This window comes from Lepidochelys kempii, chromosome 11 (genome assembly GCF_965140285.1).
Source record: "Lepidochelys kempii isolate rLepKem1 chromosome 11, rLepKem1.hap1, whole genome shotgun sequence".
Taxonomy (NCBI): Eukaryota; Metazoa; Chordata; order Testudines; family Cheloniidae; genus Lepidochelys; species Lepidochelys kempii.
In genome coordinates, this window is record NC_136390.1 from 10000442 (window position 1) to 10017218 (window position 16777).

The 16777-nt window shown below is 44.1% G+C and overlaps 1 protein-coding gene across 5 annotated transcripts in view; it reads left to right on the forward strand.

The window, feature by feature from the left end:
* SLC15A2 (solute carrier family 15 member 2) overlaps nucleotides 1-16777 on the forward strand; it is a 71286-nt gene that overhangs the window by 52467 nt on the left and 2042 nt on the right. For all 5 annotated transcript variants that reach the window (XM_073305083.2, XM_073305085.2, XM_073305086.2 and 2 more), the window contains 6 exons: nucleotides 1311-1436; nucleotides 2536-2700; nucleotides 5799-5845; nucleotides 9674-9784; nucleotides 11109-11202; nucleotides 15342-15488. In XM_073305083.2, coding sequence (XP_073161184.1) covers nucleotides 1311-1436; nucleotides 2536-2700; nucleotides 5799-5845; nucleotides 9674-9784; nucleotides 11109-11202; nucleotides 15342-15488 — 690 coding nt within the window. The remainder of the gene's footprint in view (nucleotides 1-1310; nucleotides 1437-2535; nucleotides 2701-5798; nucleotides 5846-9673; nucleotides 9785-11108; nucleotides 11203-15341; nucleotides 15489-16777) is intronic.

The window sequence follows — 16777 nt, forward strand, 5'->3', positions numbered from 1 at the left end:
TTCTGGGTGTTTTCAAATAGCTTGCAATTTCTGTATGTTTGTCATACATGTTACTACTATATGTTGTTTCTAGGCTGAGCATGGCAGGTACTTTGCAGACATAGGTTGATCTTTTCCTTTATAAAATATTAATAAGGAATTAATTTTTAAAACTTCCACTGAGACTGATAAAAGACCGAACCTCTCAAGATATATTTGACACAGAGTAATCCCTAACTTGCTATGGCCCATAGAGTTGGGCTTTTATTTACTGCTGCTCTCATGAAATCATTGGCAAATCACTCGCTGAAATGAGATTTTGTGGGTTCATTTCTTCTCCCCATTCTGTAGTCCTTTTCCAAGCAAAACTCTGTCACTGAAATCAATGAGAGTTCTGTCTGAGCATTGGTCCCAGTTTGTGGTTATTTCCCGGTGAGGCATTGCACCCTTGTGTGGAAAACAGACCCCATAAGCATTTTTGCCATTCAAATCTCTATCAAAGATACCTGATTTATAACATCAGACAAAAAAAATCAGAACCAACCAGGCATTACAGCAGCCTTTGCAGTCATCTAAAAGTAGGGTGTGCTGGTTAAAAACAGATGGTGCTGATTGGCTTTAGCTGTGCAAATAATGCAAGATGCTTCTGAAAAGCTCTTTCTAGCAAATTATTTCCAATAAGGATCTAAGTACATGTATGTTTGTTTGTTTCTCTCTCTCTATCAATAGATAAAGACATATATAAATAGCCCTTTGATATTGTGGTGTTGTATGTGTAATCTAGAAATATCTCCTATAGACATAGAGACACAGTGCTCAGCATGCCTGATTCTGCTCCCATTTGAAGTCAATGGGAGTTATGCTTGTTGACTTCAATGGGAACAGAGTTAGACTGATGCTGGGTGCTTTCAAAAACCCTACCTATGGGCATCACTATCATTCTCTCTCTATCTAACATGATAATACACAATCCAATTAAACCTCTGCACTTGGGAAATGTACAGTGTGAAAATCAGCTTGGCTCCAACTATCCAGGAAAAGTATCCCAGCTACACATTGTCTCTGGTGTATTTGATGGAGGTGGGTGTGAAGATCACCTTTCCAAAGAATGGTAGATCAGGCAGTGAGGTTCCTACCAAGTAAGCTCTTCCTAAATCAGAGTTATGATCCTCTGTCTCACAGTGCAACTTGTCTAGAGGAGAGGATGGGGAACTGGTAACCTGGCACCACCATCACTGCAGAGAAGCAGAATACTACAGCTATGAGCTGAGTGGTATTAAGCAGCATAATAAAGGATACAACTAGCACTTAAAGCATTTTGTTTTAATCAGGAAACCATACTGCCCCCGCCTGGTCCGAAAGAAAGTTTAATTCAGGTCCTGAATTTGGCAAATGACAGTATTCAAGTGACAATCCCGGGCCAAGACTTATTTCAGCAACCCATTGCGGCTTTTCAGGTAAGAATATATTTTTGGGTTAAGGGCCTGATGCAAAGTCCATTGAAACCAAAGAGATTCTTTCCAGTGACGTCACTGGCCTTAGATGAAGCCCTTAGACAGTGGCAGTAGGAATGTAATGGCACCTCAAATAATATATGCAGCAAATATTAGCCCAAATTTGTATTCTTCTAAATGGAATACGTCCTACATAGACATCCGAATGCACAGAAAGCTCAGGTGTCATCTCAGCAGATGGGGCCCTGCGGCTCCCACATGAAACAGGAAGCATTCCCATTCCCATATGTTTAGAGACTCAGAAAGCTGTTACCTTGCAGTCCCTGAGCCAGCCCTGCCTGGAAGGAGTGACACGGAGCCTTCTGGAGACAGAGCACTGTGTCTTCGGTGGCAAAATTTAAACAGAGATTTTTGAGTTGCATTTAAGCAGAAGATGAACAGATGGCTAACTGCATTCACCTATAACTAGGAATAAAGGATAATTGTCCCAGGATGAACACGTGCAGGAGAAAAAAAACCCCCCACATTCAGTCTGCATCTCTCATTGCTTAGACGTAAATCAAATGTCACTGCTGGGATTTGGATTTTAGCTTTTAAATGTATTTACCTGGAAAGAATAAAAGAAAAGGAGGGGAGGGGGTTTATTTAAACTTGAACCTGGCAGCTTAGTTCTCTCTCCTTTCAGGATCCCAAGTACATTGTGTGCCAGCCTTGTTAGGTGTTCAGCATGGTAATGCATCGGCCACTGACTGTCCATACTTTTCTTTTGTAGCTATAGAGTTTGTTGAGTGGTGCAACAAGCCCAGGGGAAGATCTGTCCTGGAGTAGCAGCAAGCACAGATAGTATGCCCTGAGCAGCGGGTAGTCTTGAACCTGGAGGAGTCGCTCTGAGCTCTGGGTGGACTAGCATCAAGCACATAGGTCAACATAGGCCATTTATCAAGAAGGCTGGGATACTTTCAGCTAACCTTAACCCTTCCTCCCTGTTAATCTGTCTCTACAACTTTCCTGGAAGTCAGAATGGGATTGCAGGTCCCCAGGAAGAACTTGATCTTTTTTCTTATGAAGAAAATATCTAACAGAGCCTGTTTTCTTTTTGCAGGACCCAGCTGAGTATTCAAAATTAACGTTGGATGGCGCACAACAAAACTTTCGTTTTGATCTGCAGTTCCAAGGATCAGTTTCCACTTTTAACCACACCGTGCAGGAAAAATCAGTATACAGCTTAATTGTCTGCAAGTCAGAGGGAATCCTATCAAGCCACTTAGTAAGTGAAGACTGAAGTGTAAATACAGTATTCATTGAATGGCTGAGATGGGGTAATGGGTTCATTAATTCATTCACTCAGTTGCAGAGTCTGTCTGACTGCTCTCAGATGCTGTAAACTTGACTTCTCAGTTAGCAGCATTGAATCTGGGCTCAGTTCTGCTGGTGGTCAATGAACTAGCCGCTTTTATGGCATCCGAGTTGCTGGGCACTGTTTAAACTGGTGTATGCTGCAGTGAGAGAGCAGAATAGTGCCTGCCAGGCAGCAGAGCCGCAGAAGATAGGGAAGCTGAGCGTCTGAGCTGCTTTACAGCAATGACGTTAAAAAGAGACTCTGGGGCCCAACATAGAATGAAAACATCAGTAGAATGTTTGTCAGTTTAGTTATTACACGTCTTTAATAAAAGCGCACAGAAGGCCCATTCGTTTTACTGAACAGGACAAACAATTACACTAGCTTCTCTCTGCGCCGGCAGCAGAGCCCGCTTGGTGTGCTGGAATTGTTGCAATGGCCTTCGAGATGTATATTGGACACTATGGGCCAGATTCTGATCACCTATATGAAGCCAAAGAAACTCTACTGAAGCAAATTGAGAGTCTCCGGATTTGACCTCGGGGTAAATGTGATTGGACTCTGGCCTCGGGTTGAAACCCGCTTCCTCCTGGGAGTCCTCAGCCTTGTTGCTCCGTGTTGCCAGCCCCACGTGTTCGAAAATTGTGCATTAGAATGCTCAAAATCACAAGATTGGCTTAAATATCAGGAGATTATAAAGAAAAAGTCAGTTTGCATCTGAAGTTCATTCTCTTGGTCTTCTGGGTTTTGGAGCCTTTAGGCTGCATTCAGGTCTGTTCTCAGCTTTTCTCCACAAACATGAGGACTAGAAACTCACTTGAAAAAAAAAAACACCCAAACATGCAATTCTCATGAGATCTCTTGATTCTGGAAGCTGGGGCTTTAAGAAAAAACATCAGATACTACAAGGCTCGTGACAAAATCACAAGAGTTGGCAGCACAAAACTCTGTCATCTTCTCCCTTAAAAGAATGAAGTAGTACTATGTTGGACATGTGCTCGGAAGAGCTTCAAGAGCAGCTCTGAACATGCCAGGATTCAGTGCTCCTCAGCATCGCCTGTAAATTTTAGGGCCAGCTTGGCACCTTTGCAGCAAGCCCTACTCTGCCTTGGGGCTTGAGTTACCCAGGACAGCCACAAATTCAAGAGAAACATGGGAGGAGCCGGGCAAGGCTGACTGTGAGAATGAGCTCATTACCTAGGCAGCATCAGCTGACAGGGCTGCTATGCAGCCTCAGTTGGAATTTATACCTGCCCCCTACCCCAGAGGTAGAAGCCAGGGGTCAGGGTTTGCACTCAGAGAGAGGCACCCCTCCATCCAGTTCACCAGCCTAGGAATACAGGTGCAAATTTCACACTTCTGAGCTGTATCTGACCCTTATTTTTCTAAAGCCTGGGGTCCAAATGATATTCTCATTTACACTGCAGGCAATGCGCCAGCTTTCTCACTGGCTAAATTCTATGATGTCAGTGGAACTGGGCTGTTGGCACTGAGAGCAGGACATATCTCACCGTCGTTAGGGACTGCTGGGTTTGCCCATTGCTGACACAGGTCTGTGGGGCTTTGCTCGTGAGAGCCAGCCTGGAGAAGCTTTCTATGATGTTCTCCCATCTTTGGAGCCCCTGAACTGTAGATAAAGAAATTAACAGGTCTAGGGTGCATTGATTACAGCCAATAATAATTTAACTGGTCTGCCCCACTAAAAGGCTATGTTATTTCCCATGTATCCACCATTTAAATAAATGCCGTTGTTATTTATTATACATGTGTTTATTATCCGTTATGACTGCTTGTTTATTATGTATAGAGAAGCATACAGCACCAGAAACATGATAGACATTTTATAGGCATGTCAGAAGACAAGGTCCTTGCCCTGAGAAACTCAGCCTAATCTAGAGAAAGAGTGTGTGTGTTGGTGGTGGGGAATGTAAAACGTTTGCACTATTTTGAGAGAAACCCATATTCTGATCACCTTGTGTATGGTACGGGCCACATCCTTGGCTGGTGTAAATTGACATAGCTCCATTGACTTCAATGGCCACGGAACATCAATGGAGCGATGCTGGCTGAGGATCTGTCCCTATGATTTTATTACCCATTTGGGTAGGGACCGTGTTTTCCTCTGTCTTTCCCAGCCCTGAACACCCAGTTCACCTTCCTCAAATAAAGAGGAAGTATAATTAATTAATATATCTATAATCTATAAATCTATAATTAATCTTAGAATTGCTGCTATGATTCTCATCGCCAGAGTGTATTTGCATGACCTCCATATGTCCCCTTTGGGGGTCCTATCAAGGAGCTGCATAGAGTGATCAAAAAATGATGATTAAATGAAGAGTCACAACAATGATTTGAGGGCTGGAGAAAATGCCTTATAGTGAGAGACTTAAAGAGCTCAACCTGTTCAGTGAATCCAAATGAAGATGAAGAGGTTTCTGGATTAGAGTGTATAAGCACCTTCACAGGGAGAAAACACTGGGGACGAATGGGCTCTTTCATCTAGTAAAGAAAGGCATAACAAGAACCAATGGCAAGAAATTAAAGCCGGACAAATATGAATTAGAAATAAGGCACAGACTTTTACCAGTGGGGGTGATTAGCCATTGGGAGGAAACTACCAAGGGAAGTGGTGGGTTCTCCATCTCTTGATATCTTCAGATCAAGACTGGACGCCTTTTTGGAAGATATGCTTGTGTCAAACATATGTTATTGGGCGCAATACAGGGGTAATCGGGTGAAATTCTGTGGTCTGTGTTACTCAGCAGGTCAGACTAGCTGATCTAATGGTCCCTTCTAGCCTTAAAATCTATGAATCCTGCCCCCATTGGAGTCAATGGGAATTTTGCCATTGAATTCAGTGGGGTCAGGATTTCATCACTAGGGCCTGAATCAAAGCCTATTGCAGATTCCCATTGACTTCAGTGGGCTTTGGATCAGGTTCCTAATTCCCCTGTTTTCTACATTTTCCCCTGCACCTCGTTTGAATGGCAACAATAGTAATTATTTATTTGATTTATTTCTAGATTGCAGACCTGGCAATAAAACCAGCCAAGGGGCTGTCAGCTGTCAGGTGGGAATTGCTTTTGGTTTGTTTGTATGGTGCTGTCTAATGGGGTTTAGAGATAATGGAACTTGGATGCCCTTCTCAGCCAGGTTTCAGAGTAACAGCCGTGTTAGTCTGTATTCGCAAAAAGAAAAGGAGTACTTGTGGCACCTTAGAGACTAACCAATTTATTTGAGCATAAGCTTTCGTGAGCTACAGCTCACTTCTGAATCCAATCAATATTCCTGAGTGAAAGGAGGCTTCAGGTGTCAGCCGCTCTGGCTCAGTCCCTGGTGAGCTGTAAAATTCCCATCAAACTTGCCATGCAGAATCAGGTATTACTAGCAGTCACCTCCTAAGAAGTTCAGGATTGAGATGGGGGAAAAAAACAACAACTACCTTCTTGTCCCTTTGAAGGAGGAGGACACTATAGCCCTCTATTGCACCTGACCTGACAGCACCAGGGAGCAAGCAGGCTGGAAAACTGCACCAGCTAACTGGGCCTGTCACTGATGCTCTGGAAATTGCCCAACCCACGATGATCATTCATCCCAACCCAGCTCAGGACTGATTCTCCTCTCTCCTGCACCTTGTGCAGTCATTGACCCTTGCAGGCGTCTGTCTACCGCTACCAAACCAGAATTCTCCATTCCAAGTCATGGCAGAGTTTGACCTCCATGTTGCTCAGGTGTAAGGGATTATACAAGGTGTCAGGCAGCAGAGAATCAGGCCCTCAGGGATGGATTCAGTGCTGGTACCACTGCCAGGATGGCACTGAGGTTAATGAGAGGCAGCCTGCACTTCCCCTACTCAGTTTTGCCCCCTGGCACATAGTTGACCTAACTTGCGCCCCGGCTTCAGGGCTGGAGTTGTACATAAGTGCTGTGTCACAGTTCAGGGCATTTCTTCTCAGTGATACAGCTAGGGCACCCACACTTGGCTGTTGCCTCTCTTGGGTGGAGGCACGCCTCTCTCCCTTCTGACCGGCGTATTCCCAGGCCAGACAGTTGCCCTAGGATACTTCCTTGTTTTCTCTTCAGAGATGGATAGCAGCATAAGATCTAAGTCACCACACAGCTCTTTCTAAGCCAGCCTTTGTTCCTAAGGTGAAACCAATACAGAGGAAACAAATTAAAAACCATGAAAGAACCCTACACGCAGGTTAATAAGCTTCCCAGAGTTCATCCGAACTCTCATGTGGGTTCTGGCAAGTGCAGTCTTTTCATACCTTGCCCAAGGGGCATCCTTGTGGTTAAAAGCTCATCAGAGCTTCAGATCAGAACAAGCACATGGTCTTATGAGGCCCAAGAAGGTCAATTCCTCCCAATCCTCCCTTAAGGACTGGGGCCCTCCGGGGTATGGGGGCCTGGTCATGTGCTGGACCAGGAAGATGGCCCTGAGTCTATCTAAACCCTGGTTGGTCTCTGGAGAATCCAGTTTGAACGAGTATGTGCATTTCCCCCCGGTGTGGGGGAGGGACGGACATCAAAGGGTTGATAATGGAGAAAGTTCTTTAGCCTCCCCTCTCACTACTATAGCAGGTACATACAATGTCACAACAGCACATACACAGTTGCATTTTTAACACTGCATACCCCAAAGGTCTTAATCCAAATTAAATAAGGTTTAACTTAAATCTATAAGATCTGTTTAGTACATTACAGGATATTGACAATCTGTCACATTCTGATCTGCCCTGGCGGCACCCCCTTTCCTCCCACTTCCTTCCTCCCATCTCCAGAATGCCCAGCCCGAGGCCTGCCCCTTGTGCCCAGGCTGCTTTAGAAGCAGCACTGAGTACTGTAAAACTGTGTACTGATTTCAAACTCTGCAGTGTAAGTGCCTGTTGGAAGGAAAGTCTGAAGAAGAACCTCTCTGCTGAAGGCAAACGTTACTCATGGCAAGATATCTTAGTGCACAGCCCCAGTAGAGTATATCATTCATTGCTTTGTGGGTTAGCTGTATCTAGTAGCATTTTCATAACCACTGTGCGGGAGTGTCAGTCATGACTGAACATCACAGGAAGACATGCTTAGAAGAGCTGATCAGGAAGTTTTTTATTTTCCTGGGGAAAATTCTGACAGTTTTCATTGAGATTTTTTTTCTTCAAAATGTTTGGGGTTTTCACTGAAAACATTATTTGGTTTAATTCATTTGCCAAAAAAACCAAACAGTTTAATTTTTTTCCAGTTTTTGACAACTGAAAACTGAACAATTTCAACTGTTTGGGCAAACATTTTTGCCTTTACTGAGACTTTTTTCCTGACCACCTACATTTTTTTCAGTTTTTGGCAACTGACACAACGTCGTTTTTTCAACAAACAATCCAAAATACTGTGTCGAAAAGACATTTCTATGGAAACATCCATGTAGATGAAAAAGCCATTTTTTGTTTTAAAAAAATTATAACCAGCTCCAGTGCTTAGGCCTGATCTGCACTTACACGTTTTGCTGAAATAGCCATGTCTGTTAGGAGCGTGAAAAAAAGTCACACCCATGACCAACATCAAAATGCAAGCAAAAACACTAGTGTAAACACAGTTATACTGGCCAAAAAGTCCTTTTGCTGGTATAACTTATTTCAGTCGGAATTGGTATAAGCTATCCCGGCAAATGCACTGCCAATATGAACTGCATGTCAACTTGCCAGAACAGCTACACTGGTAAACCCTTTCTAGTGCAGATAAGGCCTAGTTTCCTTGGAAGAGGTCAAATCTTCTCTTGGAGCGGCCCTGCCAGTCAGTCCATGAAAGTGTCTCAGCAGAGGTTGCCTGCAAGTTCTAACAGTCAGCTCACCGGGGAGAAAGGGGGTGCAGTGGCAGTCAACTCTGGGGAAAACAAGGGGTTAAATTATATGAGGGTGGGAACCAGTAATCATAGAATGAATAGGTGGGCAACAGCCCAGGCTTAAATGTTGGCATCTGGCAGGCCAAAACAATTAAAAGGTGTGACAAAGTTCTTCCTCTGCCTTGGTGGGTCCTGCGCTTATTGGCAGATTTGCTCGCCTCAGAGGTTCATGGCAGCCCTCAGTTTGGCCACTTTCGTGGCTCAGATCTGCTGTTCACTCAGTTAGCCTCTTCACTGGCCAGCATGGGGGAAAGGAAGAAGAACAATCCCCGCAGTCTCTGCTGATCCACCTAGTGGATCGGGAAACAGGCCAGAGACCTTCCCCTCTGGTGGAACCCACAGTCCAGGTCAACTCCTCCGGTATCAAGTAAGGAGTTGGAGGGATGGGGGGAACCGGGGCCCGCCCTCTACTCCGGGTTCCAGCCCAGGGCCCTGTGGTTTGCAGCTGTCTACAGTGGCTCCTGTAACAGCTGCATGACAGCTACAACTCCCTGGGCTACTTCCCCATGGCCTCCTCCCAACACCTTTATTCTCACCGCAGGACCTTCCTCCTGATGTCTGATAATGCTTGTACTTCTCAGTCTTGCAGTAGTACTCCTTCTCACTCTCAGCTTCCTGTGCCTCTTGCTCCCAGCTCCTCGCACACACCACAAACTGAAGTGAGCTCCTTTTTAAACCCAGGTGCCCTGATTAGCCTGCCTGTCTTAATTGATTCTAGCAGCTTCTTGATTGGCTGCAGGTGTTCTAATCAGCCTGTCTGTCTTAATTGTTTCCAGAAAGTTTCTGATTGTTCTGGAACCTTCCCTGTTACCTTACCCAGGGAAAAGGGACCTATTTACCCTGGGGCTAATATATCTGCCTTCTATCACTCTCCTGTAGGCATCTGGCCTGACCCTGTCACAAAGGTATAAAGCGCATTAGGAGAGATTGAGTGGCTCATGTTAAATATCTGGTGCTGTATTTCTCCAGATTCATATGACACCATAATAAAATATGGCTTTCTTGCAGGTTCATTAATGCTTTGGACCAAGATGTCAACATCACCATTGGCAAAGACCAGATCATCAGTGTTGATAAGAACTACGGTGTTGCAAATTACACAAAGTTAAAGAGAGGAAAGTAAGGTTCCTTAACTTGGCTAACGTCTAAAGCTGAAGTTCATTCCCCCCTCAGACTAGGTGGGGCTTCTCTCGGGCTGATACGAAGGTCCTTTAGCACTATCTCCCAGTTTGCTCACTACATTTGTAAGAGCAGACACGTCGGCCAAGTGGAGAGCAGAACAAGAGCCTTGTCCCATTCATATAGACTTGGAGGGAAGCAGTGTTGTTACTCCATGGGGTGTCCAGCAGATGAAGGTCCTTTTGTGTGATCTGTAGCCAGATTAATTCAGCATCCGGGCAATGCCAAGACTTGCTCTTTCTTCAAGGCTGTTACTGCTTGTGATATATGATTAGGATACAGTGAAGGGGGGCAAATTCTGAAATCCATAATCTGGACTTCCATTACCAGAGTAAAGACATAGCAGTTTGGCCCAGTATCTTATTTTAGCTAGGGGAATTGTAGGGATGGTTATCTGTTAAACAGGAGGATGAGAGAGCCCTGCACGGTGCCCCTGCCAGACCAATGATAACAAGCATGATTCTCTGTGAGGCTCAAGCTATAATCAGCACTGAGTTCTCGGCACCATAGCCATTCATATTCTACACCACATAGTGCTGGAGCTTGGGTGGGAGATGCCATGCTGGTATTTCACCCCATCTCAGCTGGGCTTTAGGTTTGGCAGCACTGCCTGAACTGAATATGCTGGTATTTCTAAGGTGCCCATTACTCTAACACCTGTTCGGTTCAAAAAAAGTTTGCACAACTTCCCCCTTCCTAAGCACCTCTGCCCAAGAGCTTTGTTGCCGAAATTAGGGAGACTCAGCCGCCACGCTGGTGACTGTGTCCAGCCCCTGTGCATCTGAATGGAAATCTCACTTGCCTTCAGGGGTATTCTTCTTGCTGTGGACAAGTCCTGTTCTTTAGAAAGCAAATGGTTAACTAGATTGTGGCGGTGGAGAGCTCATTTTCTTAAGAGAGCTGAAGACTCTATGGGCCCTTCTGAAATGTCTGGTCCACACACCTTGAAGGAGCGGGATTTAATTTGGAAGAAAAATAAACTTAGGAAATAAGGAGATCAGTGCCAGATGGAAGCAGAAATCATTTAAAAACTGTGAGGAATTTAATGTACCATAAGCTGAATTTAACCAATACTCACAAAGTAGTCCTAAAAGGAAGGAAACTCAAAGCAATAGGAAAAACTCTAGAGCAGCCCATGGAGATTTATATGACTACAACTGTAGGCTATTCAATCCCCCAACTCCACTTCAGGAGTATTTTTAATGGCTGTGCTCTGTGTCTACGAAACTAACCAGGAAATACTGTACTTTGTCCTTGTATCAAGATACAATGTACAATGCAATACCGAAGCTGAGGAATTCAGCCTGGACCTAGGCCTGCTTGACTTTGGAGCATCGTACACCATTGTTATAACTAACGTAAGTTACCCTTTTATTTTAACATGTTGTTTCCATTCTGCATTCAGCCCCTATCTGTCAGTGCTCTAGCTCTTCCACTGGCAACTGCTAACTATTCCTTTGCCCTGGCCATCTAAAGGCATGATTTACATGTGGGTCAATGGGAGTTTAAGGAAGATTTTTGGTACCATGTGAATTAATGCAGCCTGCAGCCATCCCACCACAAGCTGTCATCTTATCAGATCTTCCAAGTTAAACAAGGGGTAAGGCCTGGCCAGTACATTGGATGGGAATCCTCCAAAGAAAACCATGTGACCCATGAATTGCTCTTGGCAGTTTCACTAAGCAACACTGTTTGCGCTGAGTTAATACTACCCAGCATGTACTAGGGGGCACTGTGCTGCTGGAGACACCATCTTTTGGATGAGACATTCTGGTCTTGTCTATGTGTGATCACTGAAATACTGTCCTAATGGAAATCGCTTGCCCACATCACTTTGCAGAAACATTCTACCATGTCCCCAGACCTAACCTACCAAATTTTAGGCCACTATGACATGTCTTATGGATTTGAGATGGGGGCAGGGTGCAAAACTGTGAGTAAGGTTGGAAAGACCTTTCTCTGTCCTTCCAGTCCTCAGCAGGGGTCTATGTAGTAAATTTGGGCTGTAAGGAAAGCCTTTTTACTTGGCTGGTTGAGTAATGCAAAGGAAGAGTTTCATGAATAAGCCACCCCTTGCTGGGGTTTGAGCACCCCCTGAGCCATGCAGATCCTTTTTTCACCGATTGCCCCTGCTCAGATCTTCCGTTATGTTCTGGTTGGCAAAGGCTAAGTATATAAATGTGATCAGATCAGTTACTATTTAAGCCTTTCCAGCACACAGCCATACAGATAAACCAGACCTGACAGGACACACTGCTCAACTGTTCTCTCTGTCTCTGACCACAATCTTGTGATTCGGCTAGCAAAGTGCCGTTAGCTACTCCCTGGTAATAAAGTCTCTCTATTGGGTAATTAATAGGATATGTCCATGTCTGGAAAGCCCAATGATCTAAGGAAAAAACTTCAACCACAAAATAACCAGCCGCTGCTAGAATGGGGCATAGAATCCTAGAGGGAATAGACGTACGCTGTCATCTTTATGAACAGGGATTTATGTAGCTAACCCATAAATGCTATCAGGAGTCACACTCACCAAGTCCTTGAGAATATACTCTTAAATCTGTCTCTGAATTCCAAGCATTCCAAACTTTATGCATTAATCTTTGAAGTGCCTCCTATCTGCATTTGCCACAATAAATAACAGCATCATTTGCATGGTATCTTTTTGCTCAGATAACTGTTACAATTTTGGTTACCTTAACAACCTTGCTCCAGTTCTGCAAATCAGCAACTGGCTCTTGGCCTACTTATTTATCCTCTGCGAAGGGATATTTTTCTTATCTCTGCAACTCATGTAATCAGTAGTGTGATTAAGTAAAAGTCATTTTATAGTGTAAATAATCACGTTGGAATGAGCTTACTCAGATATATGCATAATGCTGCCCTCTACTGGATGGAATCAGGACTGCTCAGCTTCAGCTATGTATCATAGGCCCTGACAGCTAATGGTGTTTCTCCTTCATTTTAAATGGTAGAGGTCTGTGCTTTGGAGGCACGAGAATTTGGATTTTATTCCTGTTGTCAGTGCTGTGCAGAAGAGTAATATCTGTGTAGTCCTAAGTGGACACAGATTCATTATGATATATTGGGCCAGATCATCAGCCGTCTAAACTGGTGCAGCTGGATTGACTTGAATGGAGCAACACCGGTTAGCACTAGTTCAGGCCCAGCCCATTATTTTTAGGGTAGATGTTGCTCTTCCTAGATGGAGGATACTGAACTTAAATTAGCCTTACTGTGCAGGGGCACCTTAATTTTGGTGGAGAGGAAACTCATGAGCATTTCTGGGCTTGTTCAGCACGAATGAGGCGCACCTATAAAGCTAGCTCTGCCTGCAGGGTAAGGGAGGGGGGGAGTTTAAAAAAGGAAAACCTGCCACAGGAAGGGGGTGCTGAACAGTCAGAGACTACTGACCACGGAGAGAGATCAGCCAAGAGGAACACAGGTTCAGGTGTCACCGTCCCTGGAACTGCATGGACCAGCTGTAGAGCAGAATGCCCCAAGAGGAGTGGCTGGAGGTAGACTTTAATTAAAGGCAGGAGACCTGCTGAAAGCCTAAGCCCAAAGGGCTGATTTGTGAAAGACTGCCTAAGAGACAGGCCACCTGTGTCTTCCTTTTTGTTTCATCTGGATTCCCATCTCATAAGGAAAAGAGAACATAAGAACATAAAAACGGCTAATACTGGATCAGACCAAAGGTCCATATAGCCCAGTATCCTATCTTCCGACAGTGGCCAGTGCCAGGTGCCCCAGAGGGAATGAACAGAACCGGTAATAATCTAGTGATCCTTCCCCTGAGAAAAGGACCTTTTTTCGTGTTTGTTTGTTTTGCTTAGAGAACCCCTTATATTCTTTGAATGGGGGTAGGGGGAACATAAACAAATTGAAGTGGGGGCTGGTGGGGACTCAGGGAGCCCTTAACCATTTTTAAAATGTGTATTTGGGGGATTTCTTATCTGGCAAAAAAGATTGCACCCCTTTACACACAAAGACCAATTGTTTCCAACAAGCCTATAGCACAGAAGAACAGAAATCAACATGACTATTTTTTGTTTACTTCCTAATTTTGGCCCTCCATCAGTAAGGGGCCACTAACGCAAAGTCCAGGCACTGTAAACAAATGCATTTCTTGACCTACGTTATTAACACCACCCCCTTAAATTACTAAAAATGCAAGAGTTTTCCAAACCCTTTCCTTGTTTTTGCTCTTTCCTTACTTTTTTTGGAGCATTTCTTTCAGCTTGGACATTGAAAATCAAGGATGTTCATTTCACTTTTGTTTATCCCCACAGTGGTTGGCCAATATTGTACCAGTGCATAAAAATAACAAACTCGCTCCAAGAGTTTCAGCAGCTCTTCAAGTAAATGGGTATTGAGGGAAGCCACAGGCAGCTGGAGAGATGGCCAGTCATGACCATCTCTTCACCTCTGGGCAAATTTTTTTTTCTGTTGCCTGAGTGGCCATTTCTCTCCAGGCACAGTTCAGTTCTAATTATTACTATGAATTGTACAGCACCCAGATCCACTGTGATGGGTGCTATATAAACAAATGAACGACACACCATGTATGGCATGTTAGCGCAATTGAACTGTAAGATGTAAATCACTAGGGACGCTGTCTCCATCTGACTTTCATCAACCTCTAGTTATTTTAAGGGGTTAGTGACATTTCTTTTGGGTCTAGAATCATAGAATATCAGGGTTGGAAGGGACCTCAGGAGGTCATCTAGTCCAATCCCCTGCTCAAAACAGGACCAATCCCCAACTAAATAATCCCAGCCAGGGCTTTGTCAAGCCTGACCTTAAAAACCTCTAAGGAAGGAGATTCCACCACCTCCCTAGGTAACCCATTCCAGTGCCTCACCACCCTCTGAGTGCAAAAGTTTTTCCTAATATCCAACCTAAACCTCCCCCATTGCAACTTGAGACCATTACTCCTTGTCCTGTCATCTGCTACCACTGAGAAGAATAGATCCATCCTCTTTAGAACCCTTCTCCCCCCTTTTAGCCTTCTAAAATACACTCTCTTGATTTGCCTCCCTTTAGTGCATCTTCTGCTCATTTATGTTCTACATAATATCCTACCTGAAAGCAGAGTTTGCTGTTGCTTGCTGTTGACTTTAAGTCAGTGTAGCCCAGTGTTTTCTACCACTCAAATCTTTCTCTCTCTAAATTTGAGCAGATTTTCCTGAAATCTAGGAAAACAAAATAAAAGCGCTGTAAATGAATTTACAATAAACCGTCTGGGTCCGTCTGGCAGAGGTTTAGAACAATAATCCTCTCTTAGATCTGTGCAATAGATTGGGATTCCTCCTGACTTACCCAGAATTTTGCTAGTAGAGAAGAAGAGCACAGTTCAGATTCACCTAGAGAATTCAAGGGCAGGATTTTGCTTCAATCTTTAAAGGAAAACCCGTTTTTGGTTAATTCTGCATGTAAGCCAATGTAATATAGATCTCAACAGCGAATCAACATGACTTTTTATTTTCCCACTTAGACTTCTGCTAACCCTGTTGAAGCACGGAAGATGGAAGATATCCTGGCCAACAGTATCCATATTGCTTGGCAATTGCCACAGTACCTGTTAATATCAGCCGGGGAAGTGATGTTCTCCATTACGGGACTAGCGTTCTCTTATTCTCAGGTGTTGTACTTGGGATTGATGGCTTGTAGTTTAGAATCCATGAGTCTTGACTCCTTTTTTTCTCTATTCCTGCCTCTGCCACTGACTTGTAACAAGGCTTTGAGCATGACAGTGGTAACATCTCTGTGCTTCAGCTTACATTGGGGATAGCGATGCGTCTATCTCACAGAAGGGGTGTGAAGCTAAATTCAGTCAAGCGTTGAAAGTGCCTTGAGACCCCTGGATGAAGGATGCTTTAGGAGGGCAAAATATTACTGGGTTGCAGTTATAAGAAACTGGGGATTGTGAGGCAGACTTGGGGAAATGGTTAACGTAGATGGTCCAGATTCTGCTCTAAACTATACTCAGGCAACCTCCCGTCAAGTCAGGACTGAAACAACAAGCAGAATTTGGGCCAGTCACTTTTTAAGGGGAAGGACCCAAATGCCAAAGCATCAGTTTCCCCCAAGATGATTTTCTTCTTCACATTTTTTGTGCATATTTTATAGAGACAGCAACCAAAATATAACATGAATGACTCTGTTCACTGCGGGTGCAAGTTGGTGCAGCTCTACTGACTGCAGTTGACACCAGCAGATAATTTGACCTGTTATCTAGAGGTCAAATGAGCCCTTGCTGCTACTCATGTGTAGGCCCATTGCATTTACAGCTGTGCACGCTCCCTGCAGTTATTGGGGTTACACGGGTGTAATGGAAGGGAGATTTGGGCTCTAAAAGCTTACTTTTTAACTCTTTCCTGTCTTTTCAGTTTGATTCTCACTAGAGAAATGGGGGTGGTCCTTGGATGTATAAATAGTGGAATACTGAGTAGGAATAAGAAGATCTACTTATATAGCCTCTGTGTACAGCAGTGGGGTCCAGTTTTAGTGTCCCCACATTAAAAAGGATGTTGTAAATTTTAAGAGGGTTCAAGAAAGAGCTGCAAGAACACTTGCCTTGCAATGAGAGACGAAAGGAGCTTAGACAAGCTTAGCAAAGAGAAGGCCAGAGGCGACTTGAACATGGTCTATCGGTGCTTATATGGAGAGAAGGTATCTAGCAGACAAAGGCATAACAAGGTCTAGTCACCTGGAAGTCGAAGTTAGACAAAGTTATACTGGGACTATGGTACACATTTTTAACCGTGAAGATAATTAACCATTGGGACAGTTTACGAAGGGATGTGGTAAATTCTCCATCAGTTGGGAGACTTTCAGTCACGATGGGGTGTCTTTTGGCTCTGACTCAACCACAAGGTATTGGGCTAGAGCGGTTGAATTGATTGGGTTGAATTCTATGGCCTGTGCTGT